General features: G+C 48.6%; 1 protein-coding gene and 1 long non-coding RNA gene across 3 annotated transcripts; both read right to left on the reverse strand.

Moving 5' to 3' along the window:
* Positions 1 to 1,664: 1,664 nt before the first annotated feature.
* LOC143684182 (anomalous homeobox protein-like) lies at positions 1,665 to 7,677 on the reverse strand. Of its 2 annotated transcripts, none has more exons than XM_077160895.1 (5): positions 7,565 to 7,677; positions 7,256 to 7,379; positions 4,992 to 5,167; positions 4,270 to 4,387; positions 1,665 to 3,193 (listed from the first exon to the last, which is right to left on the reverse strand). In XM_077160895.1, the coding sequence occupies exons 1-3, from the start codon at positions 7,621 to 7,623 to the stop codon at positions 5,024 to 5,026; spliced, it is 327 nt and encodes a 108-aa protein (XP_077017010.1). In that variant the 5' UTR covers positions 7,624 to 7,677; the 3' UTR covers positions 1,665 to 3,193; positions 4,270 to 4,387; positions 4,992 to 5,023. The 2 variants fall into 2 exon arrangements, with proteins under 2 accessions (XP_077017010.1, XP_077017011.1); XM_077160896.1 differs by lacking the exon at positions 1,665 to 3,193 and adding an exon at positions 3,566 to 3,950.
* Positions 7,678 to 8,825: 1,148 nt separating this feature from the next.
* LOC143684183 (uncharacterized) lies at positions 8,826 to 14,238 on the reverse strand. Its single transcript, XR_013175892.1, has 4 exons — positions 14,093 to 14,238; positions 13,518 to 13,962; positions 11,196 to 11,468; positions 8,826 to 8,916 (listed from the first exon to the last, which is right to left on the reverse strand). It is a non-coding gene; the product is annotated as an uncharacterized LOC143684183 (long non-coding RNA).
* Positions 14,239 to 24,396: the final 10,158 nt, after the last annotated feature.

The raw sequence follows: 24,396 nt of genomic DNA on the forward strand, positions 1-24,396 counted from the left end.
GGTGGGGAAAGAGTTGGGTTCCTGGGCTGTGATGGTTTGGAGTTTGGTACCCCAGAAAAACATGTTCTCACATGTAATCCATTCTGTCAACCCTGTAATGAGGGTACTTCAGGTAAGGTGTGTCCCACGTGAATTAGGATGGGTTTTAATCATAGTACTGAAGGCCTTATAGGGCAGGTCACAGAGAGAGGTGGAGAGAAAGCCAGAGGGGGCAGCCAGAAGCTGCAAGTCCACAGAAGCTGGAGGAAGAAGGAGAAGCCAGGGGAGGCCACCACGTACATTACCATGTGACACAAAAGTCAAGGACTAAGGACCCCCAGGAGTCAATCCGAGAAGGACACAACCTTGTGGGTGAAAACCTCACCTTGATGACAGCTTGATTTTGGACTTCTCAACAAAAACAACATGTGCCAATAAGTTCCTATTGTTCACGCCAACCTATTGCATGGTATTTCCTTTAGCAGCCAAGAGAACTGAAAACCCGGCCAGGTGTAGATAGGTATTCCAGGGCTTGAACTCAGTGTCGGCAGGTAATTCTATAGAACTGGAGAGAACAGTCTTGGAAGAACCAGCAAGCCAGAGGATTAACAAGAAAACTACTCTGCCTGTCTGCTGGCCCCCAGCATGAAGACTGGCATCCCCCAACCCAGTCTGATGTCCACACTGACCGTCCCTACTCACAGACATGGGGCCCCACGTTGGCCTCACTGACAAATATGGACAAACATAAATCTCCAATGGTGAAAAAAAGCAGCCAGTCCAAAGACCAACACGGAAAGACTGAAAATCACTTCTGGAGTTGCAAAGCCCCAGCCCCTTCCTCTTTCTGGCCACATGTCCTTCTCTGTACAAGGCCAGGCCAGAATTCAGCCCCAGTAGGACCCTTTTGGGTAGTGATGCATATTTTAAAAAAATTCTAACAAGCATTCTCAGAGAAACATAAAAAAGTACTGTAACCACAATAAGGTAATACATTAGTTTCCTGGCTGCTAAAACAAATGACCAATAGCATATTTTAACAAAAGGACCTTTATTGTCTCACAGCTGCAGAGCCTAGAAGGCTCGCTTCATCCCTGGGTCAGTGTCTTCTGGTTAGGTGCAATCTTTGGGGTTGGTTTGACTTTTTCTTCACATGATAATGTACATGGCAGCATATGCTCCTCCTTTTCCAGATAACAAACCTTCCAGCTCCTGGTCACTCCCCGTGCCTTCTCTTTCTGTCTCTGTTTCATGTTGTTTAGGAGGATCTCACACACATTGCATCAGGGCCCACCCTGATTCACTTTGGGCACATCTTAATGACTAACATCTTCAAAGGTCTTATTTAAAAATGGCTTCAGACGCACAGGACCAGGGTTGGGGCCTAAAAATACCTTTTCTGAAAGACAAGATTCAATCCCCAAATGTAACAAGGTCTATTAGACAGAAAATTCAGAGATCAGGGGAGCGCTTTTGGAGCTAAAAACATAACTTCAAATAAATAATTTAATGGGATTGTTAAATGACAAAATTTAAGAAAAGTTAAAAAAAAGCAGATGATAAATCATAAAATATTAAAATGAAGAGGCATTAAAGAGGAAAGCTTCCAGGAGAACAGTCAAGGAGTTCAACATGTAAATAATATTTGTCCTCTAAATGGAGGAGAGAGAATGCAGACAGTGGATATTATCAAAGAAGTAATACATAAAATGTCTTGAGCTTAAAGGAGATCTTCTTTAAACTGAGAGGCTGAACAGCAGGATGAACTAAAATTTACCACACCCAGGGCCATTACTGTGAAAGTTCAGACCACCAAGCCTAAAATAAAAAGAACCTAAAAGCTCTCTGAAAGAAAGACAAGGTATCTGTAAAGGAAGAAACACCAGAAAGATATCTGACTTATCAGCAACAACACTGCAAGCTACAAAATAATGACACAATTCCTTCAGGTCGCGTTCTCAAGTCTGAATTCTGTTCCTGCCAAATTACCAATCAACCGTGAGGACAGATAAGAAGTCTGAACTTAAGATGCAATTCAGGAAGCCGTGGAACAGCCCAGAGGAGCAGCTTCAAGGAGCCTCCACCCCGGGCCTGCGAGACCATCCAAAGGGCAACAGCACGGAGCAGCCAGGTCTTCAGAAGTAAAACTCAAAATACTGGAAGAAGTTAAGGATGTGACCAAAGCAGACAATGTAAGGAAAAGAGAGGAAATTACGAACTCCAGGAAAGCAAAGGCTGAAGAGAAAATACTGGACAGACAGACAGACAGATGACTGATAGGTCTAGATCAAGATAGAGCCATAGAACACTAAGGAATTTAGTTCACAGGATTATTAGGGCAAGCATCCTCCTTGCAAGGTGGGAAGCCACAAGATTCTCTTACATTTTGAGGTATTCAACGCTCAATGATGACTAGAAAAAAGAATCTACAATGATGGTATTTCTAACGTGATGAGGATGGAAGAGAGGTGGGGAGTCCTAAAAGCTCACTCTTCCTCTACCTAGCAGGTGGTGACCACTAAGGTCAGCTGGCACGGCTGGAGGGGAACAGAGGGACAGCAGCACTGTCCTTTCATGTTTCTGGCATGGGCAGGCTCCGGGACTCGAACCCGGGTCCCTGGTGTGGCAGGGGAGAACTCTGCCTGCTGAGCCACTGCTGCACCACCCACTGTCCTTTCACTTTAACCCTTTCCATCCTGTCTTACTCTTCCGCCAAGTGCCCATCTTCTTCAGCCAAGACTAACAATGATCTGACATAACTGTGGGAAGAGTTTCTCTCCAGTGGCAGAGGGTCTGGGTCTAATCGGAAGACAGGGTGAAGGTGAACATTCTGACCCTCCCACCCTCCTGCCCCCCGAAAAGATGTGAGGGGTTCACAGCATTTCAGCAGAATTCAATCACCCTGTCTCGGGCAGACCCACCTGTGGGGCTGGGATTGCCCAGGGCAGTGAGGGGCACGGCTGCAGTGGCATCTGGACAGGGCATCATGAAGTCCAACCCCTGACTGCAGGCCAGCTGCCCAGTCTGGAAGGAAAACTCCTCGGAGGACGCCAGTGTGAGGGACATCAGCCAGGATCCTGAGGCACCTGGTGGGGGGTCCACCAGGTCACTGCGGGCCGCCAGAGGGCAGAGGCCAGGCCCAGGGCAGACAGGGGGTAAGGGGGCAGCATGGTGGCCCAGCTCCTCTGCCAACATCTCGGTGCCCTGGAGAGACCTGCGGGACAAGGAAGTGCCACGTGACTGTCAGCAGAGACTCCCGCAGGCTGGCACCTGAGAAGACTCCAGCTATGTTTGGGACTCTGGGTTCCCACCTAGGACAGCTATGCAGCCCATGCATCGAGAGTCACACTGTGCTCCCCTGCCCTCCTGTGCTACGTGGGCTGTGAGGACCAGAAACCGGGCTCTGAGGGGCTGGCCCCAGGGACACATAATAAATACACTTACTAGACCCTGAAACACATTAGCACCTGTATTTACAATGACCATAAGCAGAATCCTGCTACATTACTTAAAACTGCAAAAATTAGCAAAAGCTGAAAAGTGGAGTAAACAAAAGATATGTATTAAAGGAACACCAGGTAGCAAGGAATAAAATTATTTACACTGTCTTCCATACTGGGCTCCAAAGCCTTTGGTTAAGCCCAGATAATATCTGCAGCAACTCCACACTGCAAGTCCTATCACTAGCCCTGTTTCACAGGTGGGAAAACAGAGGCACAGGGAAGTCAGATGAAACTGCCATGGTCACAGCAACGTGGGGCGGGTATGGAAGTGAATCAACCACGAGAGATGCTGACTTCAGACCGTTAAGGGGAAAGGGGGGACAGACGTGGAACACGGTCATATCCCTGCTTGGGTCCAAGCCCAGCTGCTAGCCAGCTCTTGGGCTGTCAACAATTCCTAATGTTGCATCCGCTTCATGCTCACAGAAAGAGGATAGAAGGCTCAGAGGCAGGGCTTTGAGACAGCACCTAGGGCAAACAGAGGAGGGACTCAGAAAATGCTGGTTGTTACGAACTCATTGATATTTTAAAAGACAAAACACTGTAAATAATAAAAGACAACAACCACTGCACCACACTCTTCTTTTGTCAGTCTATGGCCCCTGTGTCCTTCTGGAAGCTTCCCCCACTAGGCCATGTGAACTCCTTGTATCCCTCCACCCAAGGGCACAGCCTTTTCTCTCAGGTGTCAGGACTCTGGGGCTCTCCCAGCCCTACTCTCCTGCCCCTGGAGCCAGCAGGGTCTAAACACATGAGGTGGTCCTGCTGGCCATAGGGATAACAGTACCTGGGAGCCAGTGGACGTGAGACGGTCTCGTGTCCAGGAAAGTCCGGAGCCAGGGACAGAGGCTCCCACAGTCCTGGGGTGGCTTCTGGGGATGGTGTGGAGTTATTTCCCTTGTTTCCTGCTGAAAGGAGGGCAGAGTCAGAGGGAGGGAGGCTCAGCCATGCCCCAATGCCCTGTCTCCTTCTCTCTGGCCGAGTGAGGGTATCTGAACAGGTAAGAGCACCTGAGGGTAGAAGGGACCATTGCTACTGCTTCCATCCTTTATCACTCCTTCTGCCTTTGGTCTCAACCAACAATCCAGATTTATGAATCTAGGACACCCCAAACCATAGCACTTGTTCACCTCCTCAAATTTATCCACAGACACCCTCCCTCTGGCCTAACTATGGCCCTGCTTCCTGCCCAACGACTAGCCCTGGCTGGCTGCACAGCTGCTTCTAAGCAGAGCAGCCGCCACAGCCCCACCCGGCCAATGTGTGGCCACAGACGAGCCGCTGAGATTGGGAATCTGACACCAGCCACAGTTGCAGCCACCTCAGCCCCTAATGACAAACTGACCCAACACTTTAGGTGAGCTCTACTCACTGGGAAAACCCCTGAACTTGAGAAGGGACATTGCCCCTGCCTGCCTATCCTGAATGTCACCAGGTAAGTGTGAAGCACGTGGGAAGCCAGCAGCTTATCCCTAAAACAGGAGGAGTCTGGGCCCTCTGGTCACTCACCTGACCATGCAGGCGGGCCCCCAAACTCGGTGTCACCATGGGGATCGCCTGACGGTCCTCGGTCCTCGTAGGGCTTGCTCCAAGCTCAGGGGGAGGGATCTTTGGCGCCGCCGGTAATTGGAAAACCAGTTGCAGACCTGCTCGAGAGTCAAGCTTGTTTCCAATGCCAGGTTCTCCTGCCCAAGACAGCAACACGCCCAGTCAGTCAGCGAGCCCACCCTGGTCTCTCCTCGTACAGCCAAGGCTGCAACCCCTCCCCCACACATTCACACATTAGCTACCAAGTGTTCCTCTGGGCAAGGCGCTGGTGGGGTCAAGAGTGAACCAGAGACACAGCCCCTGACCAGGCAGCTGATGCCCATGGGGAGTCCATGGGAGCAGCCCTGCTTCCCAGGTGGCCAACCCTCCCCACTACCCCACCAGATGGAACACAGACGGAACCCTCCCCACCACCCCAGATGGAATACAGACGGAACCCTCCCCACTGCCCCAGATGGAATACAGACAGAACCCTCCCCACCACCCCAGATGGAATACAGACGGAACCCTCCCCACCGCCCCAGATGGAATACAGACGGAACCCTCCCCACCGCCCCAGATGGAATACAGACGGAACCCTCCTCACTGCCCCAGATGGAATACAGACGGAACCCTCCCCACCCCACCAGATGGAATACAGACGTAACCCTCCTCACCATCCTACCAGATGGAATACAGACGGAACCCTCCCCACCACCCCAGATGGAATACAGACGGAACCCTCCCCACCCCACCACCCCAGATGGAATACAGACGGAACCCTCCCCACCGCCCCACCAGATGGAATACAGACGGAACCCTCCCCACCGCCCGAGATGGAATACAGACGGAACCCTCCCCACTGCCCCAGATGGAATACAGACGGAACCCTGCCCACTGCCCCACCAGATGGAATACAGAGGCTACCTGAGGAGCTCTGGGGTGGGGAGCAGCCCCTCCCTGCAGCCTTGTGCTCCCTGTGCTGACAGAAGGTCTGGGAGGTTGTAGAATGAGGGTTCCCATCCCTCACTCCTTCCTGACTGACCACCCACTTGTGTGTGCTGGGGGCCCTTCATGCCCACTGAGAGCAACTCATGCCTGACAGGCCCTGGGTGTGGACAGGCTTCAGGAGGGGGTTGTCAGACAGAGGTACAAATGACATTTTAAAAGGCCCAGCACCACGGGCCAGCACAGCCACCCCGTGGCCAGCACACAAACTGCCCCCATTGAGGAGCACATCTACCTGTGGGTCTTCCCGGGTGTGGCTAACCCAATAGGGGCTCTGCACGTTACCTGGTGCCTTTTTGCCCTGCAGTGAAGGACCACAACTCAGAGAAGAATTGGGATGCAATGCACTGAGTAGGTGCTAGGTCCTGGGTCTCGTAGCAGGGGGGGCTCTGTCTCTTTCTGCGCAGGCTGCCTGCCCTGGTGCCATGCTCACTCCTGCCCCCTGCAAGGCAGCCACTTCTGGGCCCCTAACAGTCGGGACCCCTACCTGCTGGGCGTGGAGCTACCCACCAGTTTCTCTCCCGCTGTGAGGCCTTGCTTGATATCCATCCCACCACATCACAAGTGCTCAGGGCCTGCACACAGGGGATGTTCACTGTGCATCCATTGAAGACGCACGACTGACAATGTTTTGCCTCTGTGTGCAGGCTGTCCGGTCGAGACAGGGCTGCGCATAAGACAGGAAGCCCTGTCCTGGGACCACGAGTGCATGGTGGGCGTGGAACACTCAGGAGACCCCTGGGGGAGTCAGCAGGCTGAGGTGAGAATTGGCAGGGATGCATTCAAAGCCGAGCATTCTGGGGGGAAGTTTCTGGAGAGGAGGAGCATCCTTGGGGAGTATCTGAGAGGGGAGAGTATGCGTAAGGGAACTTTCTGGGGGAGAAGGAGCATGCTGTCAGGAGCAGTATAGCTGGGTAGCTTTATAGATGGGAGCATCTTGTGGGGGCAGCATCCCGGGTGGGAGGAATTTGGAGACCACAGGCTCAGGGGAGATGTCTTGGAGGCATGCATTTAGGGTGAAGAGGCCCAGGGGAGCATATTGGAGGGGTGTGGTTTGGGGAGATACACACTGGGGCAAACTGTAGAAGTAGGAATGCTAAGGGGAGCATCCTGGGGGAAATGGAGCATCCTGACGGGAGCAGTCTGTGTGGGGAGTATTCTAGGGTAATGAGGTATAGCAGGGGAGCAGCCCAGGGAGGGGGCAGCCTGGTGAAAGCAGCCCCACCCTCTGCTCTCACCCTTTGGTCCTTGTTGGGGCTGCTGCCCACGCCCAAGGCGAAATCCTGCAGCTTCTGGCGAACCTCTCTAGGGAAGTTCCGGTTCTTCAGACCCTCTGGGCAGAGCGAAGGGGGTGGAGGGTGCCTGGACAAGGACAGTGAGGATGGTTATGAGAACAAGGACACCCCAAATCTGCTCCCTCCTCCAAGGCCCCCCTCCAAGGATCAACATTCATGCACCCCCTTCTCCCCATCACTCTATCCTCAGTCTGGAGAGAAGGAGCTAACAGCTCCCTCCCCGGAGACTCAGAAGGTGCACAGGTGGCCCACCTGCAAACCTCAGGTGAGAGCCAAAGGCTTAGGGCTGTAACAGGGCACCTCAACCCCATGGGGACCACTCCTGAGCCCTGCTCCTTCCACAGGTATCCCTAGGTCCCTGCCTGCTCCCCAAGCAGGCAGCTCTCTGTTCCATGGAAGAGTTGTTATATGTGTGGCCCAAGGATCAGTGCTTAATTATTCAGTCACTGCTTGCCCAGGAGTCCCTGAGGGCAGGACCGCCTTTCATAGTGACACCAGTGACACCTGGACACTGGACAGTGCACTCTGAGTAGTCACTGAGCAAGTGGATGAGGCCCGCCCACACCACACTGAGGGGCCTGAACACTGCTCCAGAGCAGGACCCGGAGTGGGTGGGACCTGTGCTGGGCGGGTCCAGGGTGGGGGGACTGGAGAGGGCTGTACCCTGAGTGGGTGTCACCCACAATGGGCATCTACTCAGCCCAGCCAATGGCTCTGGGATTCTCCCACCACAGGGCAGACCTGTCACTCCCCAGGACCTGTCCTGAGGGCTAAGGACCTCTGCCCTCCCCCTGCCCCTCACCTGTCATGTACAGGGAGCAGCACCTGCATACCTGCCATCTGCAGCCGATACCCCCCCTTTCCCCTCAGGCCCTGCTCCTACTACAGTTCCCTCTGGGATCTCCACTCCTGCTGCTGGAGCTGGGGACCACCCGGCACTCACTCCACCCTGGAATGTCTGCCCTCCCCTCGCCACCTCAGTTCTTCCCCCTTGTCACCTCCCTGCTGCCCACCTCCCATCCCCTCAGTCCCTAAGGATCCCGGCTGGGGCTTCTTCCTGTCATCACTTCTGCCATGTAAAGGGTTCGCAGATGGCTCATGCCACACATGGACCCCGGCCTCATCCTGCACCCACCATAGCTGCCTGGCCACAGTGGACAGTGCCCAGAAGCAGATCTCACGTCCAGGGATTGCAGCCCCTGCCTCCATGCTATCCCTGCTCTGTAGGCACCCCTCCTGTGCAGACTCCTGTGCACCAGTAAGTAATGGAGCCCCTGGTACCCTACTGCCGTCACTGTGCTCACTGCCTGACCCATGCAACTGTTCCAACAGACCCCTGGCTGGGGCGTCCACCCCCCTCCATACACTGGCCCCTCCACCCTGCTCACTTGTCACAACCCCGACCTGCTCATCTCACCCACACCCACCCACTCCCACCCAGTGAACAAGGAACAACCCATGCCGGGCACATGCCTTTTCCTACAGCGGAACCTCTGCAAGGGGGTCAATGTGGCCACACCCAGCCTCTTCCTCTCCAGGTTGTAGTGGATGTCATTTCAGAGCTGCACCAGCTCCTGGCTGCCTCCCACCGATGCCTGGAAACCCTGCCGATGAGAGCATGCCTGAGCCATGACCAACCTGGCCCTCCTGAAGCACAGTGGTAACCGGAGCCCAAGCTCCCAACCTCCAGGAAGAAGTCCTGCCCAGGGCTCAGACAGGGGCTCTGGTGAGAATCCTGTGTCCACTGTCTACAAAAGTGCTAAAGGAACAAGCAGGAAAGCCCTGAGACGACAGGGTGCCCTCCGACACCCACCAGCAGAATGGCCCTGTGGAGGCCGGGCCACCTCGCAGGGCCATGGGTCATGCTCATGCCAGGCCCCTGATGGCCACTGTCCTTGGAACCCCTCAACCCTCCCAGCAGGTGAGCAGAGCTCTTAGCCTGTGCTCCTTGGGGGGGGGGGGGGGGAGCATGAGACAAGGAGAAGGTAAAGGATGGGCCTCAACCACCAGGAGAAGGAGAGGTAGAACGTGGTCTGGGGACACATGACCTACACCTGCTCCCCCAGCAAGGCTGGCCTCAGGGCTCTCCATTCCGGGCAGAGCAGGACAGGGGACCACTTCTGTGCCCAGCAACAACGCACTAACCTGATGCAACCAGGAATGACCTACGTGCACTCACTGGATTTTCCAGATTAACCAAGTATGTGTGGCATTGGTCTGAGCGTACTGCCTACCATTTACTGACCTCTATCCTCATCCACCATGGCGAGCCTTCCTGGCAGACTGCACTACTCTTTAGTGCTGCAAAACACTCACGGAGCTAGGGATTGGGGGACTACTTAAAGGAGGCCAGATTTTCTTCTGGAAACAATGAGAAGTGTTCGATGCTCTCTCCAGGGTACAATAAAAGCCCTGTCTCACTGGGCTATGACTCCTCATGGCTGGGACTCTCCTGCCTCCTCCGTGTGTGTGACACCTGGGCCTCTGCAGATGTAGTTAGCTTCATAATGCTCTCACCTGCTGATAGCTGTCAGGGACCCTTCATGGAACCTTTTCCCCCCTACCCTGCCCTGCCCCATTGGGCTGCACTGGCCACAACTGTCCTTGATCTTGGTTGTGGTGGCCCCAACTTACCTGGAGGTCACAGGGCAAGGGCACCCCTCAGACAGGCTTCCCCGGACCACCCAACTGAGCTAATGACACCTCTCCCTTGGGTCTGCTACTCTGATGCCCCTGGTTTTCTTCATGGCTGTTATTACAATTGCGATCATGCTTATGCTTTCCTGTTCACATCATTCATTTACTTTGACAAATCTGCAAAGATTGAGACCCCGCTAAACCCCAGGGGTATGTGGACTGTCAGTTTAGGCTGAGATGAATAAAATCAAGCTGCATGTCCCTACAGTGCCATGAGAAGAGATAGACAATACCCAGGATAACTATTAAACAAGAGAGTAATTATAACCTGAACAATAAGCCTTGCAGGTGGTAACAAAGGTGGGCTAGCTGGATGGGGCCAATCAGGAAATTCTCTCTGAGGAGTGAAGTTGACCCAGAAACCTCAAGGGTCAGAAGGCACCAGGCACAGAAGCCATGCTCCCATCACCAGGGAGAGGAATGGCATGTGCAAAGGTCCTGAGGTGGGTTATGATCTTGCAGGTCTAGGATGGAAGAGCAGCTAGCACAGCTATCAGGAGACAGGACTGGACAGCAGGCAAGCCCGAGCACAGGGTCCAGGAGACAACAAAGTGGATGCATGTCATGATCACTTATGCACTCACAAAGTCCCTCCGCCAGCTGGGTGAAGAACACATTTGAGGGACAGGGGAGAGCTGAAAGTAACAGTCAGGTAGACAGCGTGTTTGCTCTGCGGAGATGGAGTGGAACATAAAAGCACTGGGGAGAGTTGGAGGAACATTTTCAAGGTAAATTCAACATGAATAATGCATGGATTCTATCACAGGGTGAAAGAGAGGGGCAAAGAGGCCCCCAAATCCCTCATTTGAAACCCTCTGAGCCAGGTGTACTCTGGAATGCAGAATTTTAAGACTTGAGGACAGTATAAGAGGCAAACACCATATAACCTGTACCACCCCAACGTCACCTGGGCCAATATTCCAGTCAACAAGGAGCTTATTTATGTCACAAATCATCAAATAAGTGGGTAAATACGGATGACAGCTTCATGCCCACACAGGTCATGTTTGCTGACAACTGAGGTCAAGGGCCTTGGGCACTTCTGCTTATGCTTAGGGCACAGGTGCTCCTTCTATGCCCTCCGTCCCTCCGACCTAGGTCCACCTCCAGAAGCCCCTCATCCCAGATACACCCCCAGAAGCCCCATCCCAGACCCACCTCCAGGAGCCCCTCATCCCAGGCCTACCTGCAGGAGCCGGCGGGCAGCCTGGGGCTGCTCCCGCTGGGCCAGCACGTGTGCGCACACCAGCACCACATTCTCACTGTCCAGCAGGTACAGGCAGAGCCGGCTCTTCAGCAAGGCATCCACCAAGGGTTCTGCCTGGGCGAGGTCATCCTACAGATCCCGGCAGAGCCTTCCCGCGAGGGCCACCAGCTCCACAGCGGGTGGGCAGGCATCCCCGCTCTCCCTTAGGAGTGCCAAAAAGTTCTGCATTGCGTCTTGGGCCGGAGCCCCGCACTGCCAATATAAACAGACATGGAAGCTCCAACCGGGTCATCATGCAAAGCACACAGCACTGCCTGTGCCCTCCCCATCCACAGAACACTTCCCTGTGGCACTGTGAGTCACAGGAGCCCACCCGAGGAAAGGCTGGGTGAGGGGTGTCTGACACCTTGGAGAATTACCTCTCAATCCCCCGAAGAATCCAGACCTCCAGGAACTCCAGCTGAGCGCCAGAGAGGTGCCCACGGCTGCCCTGCACAGCTCACCTCTGTCTCTGACCCTTTCCTCTGCTCCCCTTGGCCATGCTGAGCCTGGTGGCTGAGGGGCCAGCCTTGGGTGCTCTGTCCACTTGGCTCCACCCAGACAATGCACTTTGCATTGTCTATTCTTTTCCTATAATCTGCAATGGGGTTTCTATTTGACTCCTTCTCTGAACTCTCAGCTCCATAGGGGCTGCTAACTGCTGCATAAGCGCTTCCCCTCTCTGGCAGACAGATGTCCCATGACTTCCCATGCACTTAGGAAGCACCCTGGCCAGAGGTGGCAGAAGCTGTTTTCATTTCAGAAAAGAACGAACTGAAGCAGCAGGACTAGCATCACCGTCTGCTTTGAAGCATTTTGATTTTGGAGAAAGAAATAAGAAACTTGAAAGACACTGAGAAACACAGAGGTTAGAACAGCCCTGGTCCAACCAATGAAAAAAATGCACAAATAAAGGAAAGGCCCAGGTAGCAGCACTGCTTGTTGATCCTGCCAGGGACAGGTCCTGTGTTTGCACTCAGGGATATTTCCCTCCACAGGAGCATGTGAGAAGGAGCCTAGAGCTCCCCCACTTAGCAGATGAGGACGTCCAGCTCAGAGAGATGTGGCAACTCCCACAGTTCACAGGGTGGAAACCCTACTAGGCTGGCCTCGTACCCAAGCATCAACCTCATCTACACCCCGAAGGCCACTCCACCACCCGTGGTGGGGTTTCCCCTGCTGGACTCTATAGGCTCCTCCAGACCTAAGCCCTGGCCGTTTGGAATCCCAGGCTTTCTGAATTTTATCCCAGTTTACACCAATATAACAACATGCCCATATACCTATTTTAACATCAGCCACAGAGAGAGGCTGATTGCCTGAGGCACCCTCAGTCCACTTGACATCACACACTTAGGTGGGGTCCTGGCACCTGCCTTTTCAAACAGAACCCCTCTGTTCAAGTTTGAACTAGACTTCTAAAGCTGAAACTAAGGTGGAGTGGGACATGGGCATCAACATCTTTCATCCACACCACCAAACTGCATTCCAAAAGGCAACAAGAACCTATGTGCCCAAAGAGGGCAGGTGGAAGCCGTGTCTTCCCCACTGCCCCTGGGGTCTGCTCTTTTGCATTCTCCCCACCCTGGCTGTCCCTGCTGTTTGCCCTTGGATTTCCAGGGCTGGTGCTTGCCAGGGCCAGCTGCTCCTCCGTCCATTTCCACCTCTCCCCTACCAGGAGGACCCTCTCTGGTCTCCGGACCCAGCTTGCCAGACCCTGAGATGGGGCCTTCACAGCCGCCCAGGGGTCACTACGCTGGTGCCCGCACCCCACCTGACTGCGGCAGGCTCTGGACTTTGAGATTAGGGACCAAAACCCAGGCTCCCCTCCTCGACGGCGCTAAGCTTCCGGGACTTCCACCGTGGGGCGGAGTCCTCAGGATCCCGGTTTTCTGCAGCAGAAACCCTTTTCCACAGACTCTGGGGATGGGGAGGCGAAGCTGGAGGCCAGACCTATACTGCCCTTGGGCTCTCTAACCAGAAACCCAGAATTTAAGATGGAAATGGATTCACATGGGGTCCTCCGGCTTTTGAGTTGGATCCTGGGCCTTTCCTGGCCGAAGTATTTAAGGCGAGGAACATGGTAGAGGGCACTGCTGGGCATACGCGCCGAAAGGAACCCCATCCGCCCGCACCCAGACACCGCTCAGGGCAGGCTCGTGACTCGGAAAGGCCGGCACAGGCCCTGCTGCCTCCAGCCCCCACCTCCTGCCTCTCAGCCCGGTGGGGGCCTCCGCCCCTGGCTGCGCTCGCCCGACTCACCTTGGTCTCCGGGGCTCGACCGCTGCCCGCCGCCATTCCCGCGCCCTTGGGGCCCCGCAAGTGCTCCAGGCGCCCGGGCCCGCCGTCCCTGGAGGCCAAAGCGCCAAGGTGGCGCCGCGAACCCGGGTCCGCTACAAAGTATTCGCCCTGCCCAGTTCCATCCATTCCAGCGCGCCGACCCCGCCCCTTGCCAGGGGTCTGCAGCGTTTCCCGCGAGCCCGGGGCAGGGAGGTGCGGTGGGGGCAGAGGCACGTTTCAGTCTGCCCGGGCCGTGGAGGCTGGTTTCCGTCTGAAAGGGTCGGGCTGACCCCACCGGAGCCTGGTGACCCTGCGACTGAAGGCCCGAGGACTCGCGCTCCCCTGGGCGCTCTTTGCAACCCCACCCTGAGCACCCCGTGTCTTCCTAGGCCGGGGTCCAACGAGTGGGAGGTGCCTCTTGAGGGTCCTGAAGGAGCAGAAGGACCCGTATTTCAGCCGGCCGTGAAGAGGGCGGGGGAGCCGGAACCCCCACTCGGCAACCGGTGGGTAGACGTGGTGAACTCGGGACAAACCCCACTCCCTGGAGCACACGTTACCGTGGGAGCCAAGGTCCGGAGACACTAGTTGCAGAGGGAGCAGGGTCCGGTCAGTAGCCCCGTTGGGTGGACAGCCACTGCTCTCTGAGGCCCACCCGCGCCCCCACCTCTGACTTCGGAACCTGGATGGGGAAGAGGGTGGCACTTTTGTAGGCTCACACCCCAAGGAGGGGGCTGGCTTTGTCTGAGCAGAGGCCCTTGCGGGGGTGAATGCCTGTCCTTCCACCCTAGGGGTCCCTGATCAAGGAGCTGAAGAGCCCAGTGAGGGGCAGCTTCCCAAACAGGGAGCTTGCGAGATGGTCCTTAGACGCTTTGAACTTTGACTGGTCGCCCCGCAGACCTGACCTTGCCATCACCCTGTGCCTGGGACCATTGTTGCACGATGAAGAGAAAGGGAGTGAGGCCTGAGGATGGTGGGGGTGGGGTGGCGGGAAAACCTTCCCAGTCAAATAATTGTTGGATAATTACCAAACTGCTACAATCCTGTCTTGAGACATCTGCTAGCTAATACGTGAATGGTGAGCCTTCTCCTTAGTACTAGCTTCTCCTCTCCTGGAGCTTGCAGTTTCTGGAAGCAAATCAAAGTTTGGTATTGAGCCACAGCCAGCAGGGAACATTTTCCCATGGTGAGAGATGTAGACTTTGCATTGACTTCTAAAGAGTGGGCAATGGCCACCTGGAAGGAAAGAATTCTGACTTCATGGCTTAGTTTATGCAAAATAATTAAGTAGGAAGATAAACATTTCAGCATTAGTTCAAGGAAAATCTGGAAATACTCCACAGTCTGGTGGGAAATTTGCTAAGCAAACCATGGCTGTGTAGCATGGACTGGGCTGCACACTCACAGACCTGAAGGATGTCCTCGATACATTGTACAATAAAAAAGGGGTCTGCTAGACACTTTGAGAGATAGGAGCCCACCTGGAGAGCTAGACATAAAATGACAGATGCAGCATTACTAAATCCTGCTTACTCCTGGAGTGATAAAATAATAAGCATTTGAATTTTCTCCTTTTTGTCCATATTTCCTAATCTTTATAAAATGATGATGTCATGGTTTCTAGTTTTATGGAGTGCAAAGACAAAACAGAGAGGTGTTAACAGGGCTGGGTTGGTGTGATAGTGACCAAACCTGAGGCTGGAGCAGTTGGGACATGGGTGGGAAATGGATGGAAATGAGAGGATTTCATAGTGTATCTGAGCATCTCTTTTGCTGCAGCAAATCCACTTCTTACAGTGAAACCTTTTGGGGGATTTTGTCATGGGCCCATTTCTCTAAGACACACTAGATGCTCAGTGAATATATTTCTGATTACCCGTAAGAGCTTTAAAAAGTTTTTAACATGAAACATAATCTCTTAAAAATGTCATAGTACCATCCAATTCTATGATTCTAATTTTCACTGTTTTAAAATCAGTTACCGGGCAGTGCGATGGTGGCTCAGTGGCAGAATTCTTGCCTGCCATGCTGGAGACCTGTGTTCAATTCCCAGTGCCTGTCCATGCAGAAAAAAAAAAAGAATCAGTTACTTTTTTTGGCTGCTGTGTACTCAAGAAGTTCCAGGTAAGATGTTTCTGTCTACAGTGTCTTAGTTGACCCCTTCAGTTAGACTTACTGGGTTCTCTTTTTACTTTCAGGATACAGGTCCATTGAATTTTAAAACACTTTCCAGAAGACCTCTGTGGCAGCTCAAATTTTGAACGAGGACTGTCAGACTCAACTCTAAACACCTAACTTCAGTGCTTCATGGTTTAAATTGTAAGTGTTTTAAATCAGGACAAATTCTTAATAACTTTCATATCTAATGCAGTGTGGTATACCAGCAAAAGGTAGTGCCAACATGTGCTTAACCAATGGCCATTGTAGACTGGGCTGTCTTTCTCCTTCTCCACGTTCTCTGAGGTGAAAGGCCATCGTTAGCACGTTTTAGACATACTTGCCCACTGCGTCTAAATTTTCTATCCTCACCTGAACCTAGTCAAGATCTGGGATGGACTCACAGATCAATTACTTAACAGCTGTGTGTCCTTGGGCAACTTACTGATCCTCTCTGTACATTCTTTCCTCTTCTGAAAACTGGGGGTAACGATGAGATCTGTTTCATTGGTTTGAGATAATTAAGATGATGGCGGACATCGTCATCACTTTATTTCCTGAATATACTGTTTATCCTTAACCCATTCAACATCTAGTAGGGGGAGTTCCTCTTTGTTCCTTTTCCTCTCCAGAAATTTTCTGGTGATTCCTGCACTTTCCTCTATAGTGAGCAGAATACATGTTATGTTAAACTCCTGATCAATACAATGCTGAAAGACCATCTCGACCAGTCTCCTAATGAACTCACTTCTCCGCTCCACGGTATTAAGTTCACCAGGGCTACCCTGAGAAACTCTCTGACCCAGCTGCCTGGGGCGAAGCCTCAATGGCCTTGGGGTAGTGCTTCTCGGGGAGATTCATCCAGCAGCTGTTTGCATTTTAGGAGACAGCACAGGTGTTAGTCCTTCCAGAAGTCCTGGGAGCAAGGCTTCTGGGTGGCTCCGTGTGAAGCAGACACCTCAAGGAAAGGAGAATGTCTGACTTCCTGAGTCATATTCCATGGAAGACAGAGGGAACAGAAATGGGAGCTTGCGGGAGTCGTTCAGTCCTTCCTGTCTTAGGGACCAGAGAGTGTCCTTGTTCTTTAAACAATCAGTTACCTTTTAGAGTGCTTAAAAAAGAGTAAAGTGTAAGTTATATGTTTTCCTTCATTTTCTCCATTTCCTGTCCCTTTCCATGTGTTTTGGGCTGGTAATTCCTTTGCCTGAAGAACTACTTTAACATGTCTTGTGTGATTTCTGCTGCTTTTTGTCTGAACCTTTGTATTTTAGAAAGGTTTTGTTTTTCTGAAAAGTCTTTATTTTTCTTCTTTTTTTTATTAAAAAAATTAACAAAACATTTAGAAATCATTCCATTCTACATGTACAATCAGTAATTCTTAATATCATCATATAGTTGCATATTCATCATTTCTTAGTACATTTTGCATCGATTTAGAAAAGAAATAAAAAGACAACAGAATAAGAATTAAAACGATAATAGAGAGAAAAAAAAACCTATACCTCACATGCAGCTTCATTCAATGTTTTAACATCATTGCAGTACAATTAGGTAGTATTGTGCTGTCCATTTCTGAGTTTTTATATCCAGTCCTGTTGCACAGTCTGTATCCCTTCAGCTCCAATTACCCCTTCTCTCTCTTTTTTTTTAAATTAACGGAAAAAATGAAATTAACCCAACATTTAGAAATCATACCATTCTACATATGCAATCAGTAATTCTTAACATCATCACATAGATGCATGATCATCGTTTCTTAGTACATTTGCATTGGTTTAGAAGAACTATCAACACAACCGAAAAGATATAGAATGTTAATATAGAGAAAAAATAAAAGTAATAATAGTAAAAACAAAACAAAACAAAACAAAACAAAAACCTATAGCTCAGATGCAGCTTCATTCAGTGTTTTAACATGATTACTTTACAATTAGGTATTATTGTGCTGTCCATTTTTGAGTTTTTGTATCTAGTCCTGTTGCACAGTCTGTATCCCTTCAGCTCCAATTGCCCATCATCTTACCCTGTTTCTACTTCCTGCTGGACTCTGTTACCAATGACATATTCCAAATTTATTCTCGAATGTCCGTTCACATCAGTGGGACCATACAGTATTTGTCCTTTAGTTTTTGGCTAGACTCACTCAGCATAATGTTCTCTAGGTCCATCCATGTTATTACATGCTTCATAAGTTTATCCTGTCTTAAAGCTGCATAATATTCCATCATATGTATATACCACAGTTTGTTTAGCCACTCTTCTGTTGATGGAGATTTTGGCTGTTTCCATCTCTTTGCAATTGTAAATAACGCTGCTATAAACATTGGTGTGCAAATGTCCGTTTGTGTCTTTGCCCTTAAGTCCTTTGAGTTGATACCTAGCAATGGTATTGCTGGGTCGTATGGCAATTCTATATTCAGCTTTTTGAGGAACCGCCAAACTGCCTTCCACAGTGGTTGCACCATTTGACATTCCCACCAACAGTGGATAAATGTGCCTCTTTCTCCGCATCCTCTCCAGCACTTGTCATTTTCTGTTTTGTTGATAATGGCCATTCTGGTGGGTGTGAGATGATATCTCATTGTGGTTTTGATTTGCATTTCTCTAATGGCCAGGGACATTGAGCATGTCTTCATGTGCCTTTTGGCCATTTGTATTTCCTCTTCTGGTAGGTGTCTGTTCAAGTCTTTTTCCCATTTTGTAATTGGGTTGGCTGTCTTTTTGTTGTTGAGTTGAACAATCTCTTTATAAATTCTGGATACTAGACCTTTATCTGATATGTCATTTCCAAATATTGTCTCCCATTGTGTAGGCTGTCTTTCTACTTTCTTAATGAAGTTCTTTGATGCACAAAAGTGTTTAATTTTGAGGAGCTCCCATTTATTTATTTCCTTCTTCATTGTTCTTGCTTTAGGTTTAAGGTCCATAAAACCACCTCCAGTTGTAAGATTCATAAGATATCTCCCAACATTTTCCTCTAACTGTTTTATGGTCTTAGACCTAATGTTTAGATCTTTGATCCATTTTGAGTTAACTTTTGTATAGGGTGTGAGACATGGGTCTTCTTTCATTCTTTTGCATATGGATATCCAGTTCTCTAGGCACCATTTATTGAAGAGACTGTTCTGTCCCAGGTGAGTTGGCTTGACTGCCTTATCAAAGATCAAATGTCCATAGATGAGAGGGTCTATATCTGAGCACTCTATTCGATTCCATTGGTCGATATATCTATCTTTATGCCAATACCATGCTGTTTTGACCACTGTGGCTTCATAATATGCCTTAAAGTCAGGCAGCGTGAGACCTCCAGCTTCATTTTTTTTCCTCAAGATGTTTTTAGCAATTCGGGGCACCCTACCCTTCCAGATAAATTTGCTTATTGGTTTTTTTATTTCTGAAAAATAAGTTGTTGGGATTTTGATTGGTATTGCATTTGAATCTGTAAATCAATTTAGGTAGAATTGACATCTTAACTATATTTAGTCTTCCAATCCATGAACACGGTATGCCCTTCCATCTATTTAGGTCTTCTGTGATTTCTTTGAACAGTTTTTTGTAGTTTTCTTTATATAGTTTTTTTGTCTCTTTAGTTAAATTTATTCCTAGGTATTTTATTCTTTTAGTTGCAATTGTAAATGGGATTCGTTTCTTGATTTCCCCCTCAGCTTGTTCATTACTAGTGTATAGAAATGCTACAGATTTTTGAACGTTGATCTTGTAACCTGCTACTTTGCTGTACTCATTTATTAGCTCTAGTAGTTTTGTTGTGGATTTTTCCGGGTTTTCGACGTATAGTATCATATCGTCTGCAAACAGTGATAGTTTTACTTCTTCCTTTCCAATTTTGATGCCTTGTATTTCTTTTTCTTGTCTAATTGCTCTGGCTAGAACCTCCAGCACAATGTTGAATAATAGTGGTGATAGTGGACATCCTTGTCTTGTTCCTGATCTTAGGGGGAAAGTTTTCAATTTTTCCCCATTGAGGATGATATTAGCTGTGGGTTTTTCATATATTCCCTCTATCATTTTAAGGAAGTTCCCTTGTATTCCTATCTTTTGAAGTGCTTTCAACAGGAAAGTATGTTGAATCTTGTCAAATGCCTTCTCTGCATCAATTGAGATGATCATGTGATTTTTCTGCTTTGATTTGTTGATATGGTGTATTACATTAATTGATTTTCTTATGTTGAACCATCCTTGCATACCTGGGATGAATCCTACTTGGTCATGATGTATAATTCTTTTAATGTGTTGTTGTATACGATTTGCTAGAATTTTATTGAGGATTTTTGCATCTATATTCATTAGAGAGATTGGTCTGTAGTTTTCTTTTTTTGTAATATCTTTGCCTGGTTTTGGTATGAGGGTGATGTTGGCTTCATAAAATGAATTAGGTAGTTTTCCCTCCATTTCAATTTTTTTGAAGAGTTTGAGCAGAGTTGGTACTAATTCTTTCTGGAATGTTTGGTAGAATTCACATGTGAAGCCATCTGGTCCTGGACTTTTCTTTTTAGGGAGCTTTTGAATGACTAATTCAATCTCTTTACTTGTGATTGGTTTTTTCAGGTCATCTATTTCTTCTTGAGTCAAAGTTGGTTGTTCATGTTTTTCCAGGAACCCGTCCATTTCATCTACATTGTTGTATTTATTAGCGTAAAGTTGTTCATAGTATCCTGTTATTACCTCCTTTATTTCTGTGAGGTCAGTAGTTATGTCTCCTCTTCCATTTCTGATCTTATTTATTTGCATCCTCTCTCTTCTTCTTTTTGTCAATCTTGATAAGGGCCCATCAATCTTATTGATTTTCTCATAGAACCAACTTCTGGTCTTATTGATTTTCTCCATTGTTTTCAATTTCATTTATTTCTGCTCTGATCTTTATTATTTCTTTCCTTTTGCTTGCTTTGGGATTGGTTTGCTGTTCTTTCTCCAGTTCTTCCAAGTGAACAGTTAATTCCTGCATTTTTGCCTTTTCTTCTTTTCTGATATAGGCGTTTAGGGCAATAAATTTCTCTCTTAGCACTGCGTTTGCTGCATCCCATAAGTTTTGATATCTTGTGTTTTCATTTTCATTCGCCTCGAGGTATTTACTAATTTCTCTTGCAATTTCTTCTTTGACCCACTCGTTGTTTAAGAGTGTGTTGTTGAGCCTCCACATACTTGTGAATTTTCTGGCACTCCGCCTATTATTGATTTCCAACTTCATTCCTTTATGATCCAAGAAAGTGTTGTATATGATTTCAATCTTTTTAAATTTGTTAAGACTTGCTTTGTGACCCAGCATATGGTCTATCTTTGAGAATGATCCATGAGCACTTAAGAAAAAGGTGTATCCATCCTGCTGTTGTAGGATGTAATGTCCTATAAATGTCTGTTAAGTGTAGCTCATTTATAGTAATATTTAGATTCTCTATTTCTTTATTAATCCTCTGTCTAGATGTTCTGTCCATTGATGAGAGTGGGGAATTGAAGTCTCCAACTATTATGGTATTTGTGTCTATTTCCCTTTTCAGTGTTTGCAGTATATTCCTCACGTATTTTGGGGCATTCTGGTTCGGTGCGTAAATATTTATGATTGTTATGTCTTCTTGTTTAATTGTTCCTTTTATTAGTATATAGTGTCCTTCTTTGTCTCTTTTAACTGTTTTACATTTGAAGTCTAGCTTGTTAGATATTAGTATAGCCACTCCTGCTATTTTCTGGTTGTTATTTGCATGAAATATCTTTTCCCAACCTTTCACTTTCAACCTATGTTTATCTTTGGGTCTAAGATGTGTTTCCTGTAGACAGCATATAGAAGGATCCTGTTTTTTAATCCATTCTGCCAGTCTGTGTCTTTTGATTGGGGAATTCAGTCCATAACATTTAGTGTTATTACTGTTTGGATAATATTTTCCTCTACCATTTTGCCTTTTGTATTATATATATCATATCTGACTTTCCTTCTTTCTACACTCTTCTCCATACCTCTCTCTTCTGTCTTTTCGTTTCTGACTCTAGTGCTCCCTTTAGTATTTCTTGCAGAGCTGGTCTCTTGGTCACAAATTCTCTCAGTGACTTTTTGTCTGAGAATGTTTTAATTTCTCCATCATTTTTGAAGGACAATTTTGCTGGATATAGGAGTCTTGGTTGGCAGTTTTTCTCTTTTAGTAATTTAAATTTATCATCCCACTGTCTTCTAGCCTCCATGGTTTCTGCTGAGAAATCTACACATAGTCTTATTGGGTTTCCCTTGTATGTGATGGATTGTTTTTCTCTTGCTGCTTTCAAGATCCTCTCTTTCTCTTTGACCTCTGACATTCTAACTAGTAGTATCTTGGAGAACGCCTACTTGGGTCTAATCTCTTCGGGGTGCGCTGCACTTCTTGGATCTGTAATTTCAGGTCTTTCATAAGAGTTGGGAAATTTTCAGTGATAATTTCTTCCATTAGTTTTTGTCCTCCTTTTCCCTTCTCTTCTCCTTCTGGGACACCCACAACACGTATATTTGTGCGCTTCATATTGTCCTTGAGTTCCCTGATACCCTGTTCAAATTTTTCCATTCTTTTCCTGATAGTTTCTGTTTCTTTTTGGAATTCAGATGTTCCATCCTCCAAATCACTAATTCTATCGTCTGTCTCTTTGAATCTATCATTGTAGGTATCCCTTGTTTTTTCCATCTTTTCTACTTTGTCCTTCACTTACATAAATTCTGTGATGTGTTTTTTCAGTTTTTCTATTTCTTCTTTATGTTCAGCCCATGTCTTCTTCATGTCCTCCCTCAATTTACCGATTTCGTTTTTGAAGAGGTTTTCCATTTCTGTTCGTATATTCAGCATTAGTTGTCTCAGCTCCTGTATCTCATTTGAACTATTGGTTTGTTCCTTTGACTGGGCCATATTTTCAATTTTTTGAGCGTGATCCGTTATCTTCTGCTGGCGTCTGCTCATTTAGACCAATTTCCCTGGGTGTTGGATCCAAAAGTTTGGAAGATTTTTCTGTGAAATCTCTGGGTTCTGTTTTTCTTATCCTGCCCAGTAGGTGGCGCTCGTGGCACATGTTTGTCTGCGGGTCCCACCAGTAAAAGGTGCTGTGGGTCCTTTAACTTTGGAAAACTCTCGCCGTCCGGGAGGTTCTCTAGCCGAAGCGGCTTGGAAGAGTGCCAGCCGGCCCGGGGTCCGAACGCGGGGAGGGTCGCTGACTGCCGCAGCCCAGGAAAGCACCCGTCCGAATTTCCTAGTCAGCACGGGGCGCCAAGCGTGGCGGGAGGGCGCCAGCCGCAGCGGCCCCCCCGGGAGAGTGCACGTTCCCGGGGAGTCACGGGTTTGGAAGGGGCCCCCCCCCGGTCACCATTCTCCGCGGCCTGGGGATTTCCGATCCAATTCTCTCAGTTGGTCCGGGGGGCCGCGCGTGGTGTGGGCGCCAGCCGCCGCGGTTTGAGGGGACCGCCTGTCCAATTCTCCCAGTCGGCCCTGGAAGGGGGAAGGGAGTGACTCCGGCCGCTTGCCGCCCTGCCCGGTGAAGCCCGCGCCCCTCGGCGATCTCATCGGAGCGGGTTCTCTCAGCCAGCCAGCCGTTCCGGGATGGGGTACACTGTCTTTTTTATCTCTGTTGTGGCTTTGGGAGCTGTTCTGTATCGTTTCTACTCCCCTAGTAGCTGTCCTGGAGGAGAAACTAAGATCCGCGTGTCTTACTAAGCCGCCATCTTCTCCGGAAGTCTCTTCTGTTTTTGAAAGATATTTTTGCTAGGTTAAAGTGGCTTTCCTTTAATCGCTTGAAAGATCAAGAGTCTCCTGTATACTTTATCTTTGTCCTCTGTAGGTCCTGTATGTATGTGTGTGTGTGCATTTGATTATCCCACTTATTGGGCTCTGGGTTTCTTTAATGTGTCGTTTGATGTCTTGTATTACTTTGGGAAATTTCTAAACCATTTTCAAACATCTCCTCTGCTCTGTTCTTGCTTACTGTTCTCTTCTGGGATCTCAGTTACTCCTTCATTTGATCTTGTCTCAGCTCTTGGACGCCCTGTCCAGTTTCATTAACATTTTCTCTTTGTATTTCAGTGTGGATGACTTCTATTGTCATATTTTCACCTATTCTTTCCTTGCTGGGTGGAGTTTCCAGATCAGCCCATAGAAAACATTTTTCATTTCTGTCATGTTGATGGAAAGAAGAGGAATTGTTTGCTTTTTCCTACATTTCTACTTGCTTGTGGCTCTTTCCACCTTTCTTACTAAAGCCTTTAATATAATTTATAATTATTTTAACTTCCCTATTGGAAAGTTCCAAAATTTGGGTTTGGTTCCCAAATTTAGTTTTGTTGATTACTTTCTCTCTGGACAGTGCTTTTATTTCTCTTGCTTTTTTAGGGGTAATATTTGGCTAAAAGCCAGACATATTCTCTAAGATGGTCAAAAGTGAGATAAATAGTATTTGTGTTTCACAAGGGGCACACCTCTTCTGCTAGGCTTTGGTGTAGGAGGCTGATTTTCAAAAGTTCTAACATTTATAAAAACCGTACCCAACAAACAATTGCAACTCCTTCCCTTCCCTCATTCCCTGGTAACCTCTACTTTCTGTCTCTTATGAATTTGCTATTTCTAGATATATCATATAACCGGAATCATATATTATTTTTCCTTATGTGCCATGGGTATTTCACGCAATAATGATTTCAGGGTCCATCCATGTTGTAAGTTATATCAGGACTTCTTGATGGCTGAATGAT

The sequence above is a fragment of the Tamandua tetradactyla genome, chromosome 5, assembly GCF_023851605.1.
Source record: "Tamandua tetradactyla isolate mTamTet1 chromosome 5, mTamTet1.pri, whole genome shotgun sequence".
NCBI lineage: Eukaryota > Metazoa > Chordata > Mammalia > Pilosa > Myrmecophagidae > Tamandua > Tamandua tetradactyla.

Excerpts from the sequence above, each read along its gene's own strand:
- LOC143684182 (XM_077160895.1), bottom strand. The coding sequence starts at position 7,623 with ATGGGGTTGAGGTGCCCTGTTACAGCCCTAAGCCTTTGGCTCTCACCT. Across the intron at positions 7,380-7,564 it reads CTCTCACCTGAGGTTTGCAG|GCACCCTCCACCCCCTTCGC; the intron begins GTGGGCCACCTG and ends GTCCTTGTCCAG. Across the intron at positions 5,168-7,255 it reads GCCCCAACAAGGACCAAAGG|GAGAACCTGGCATTGGAAAC; the intron begins GTGAGAGCAGAG and ends TGTCTTGGGCAG.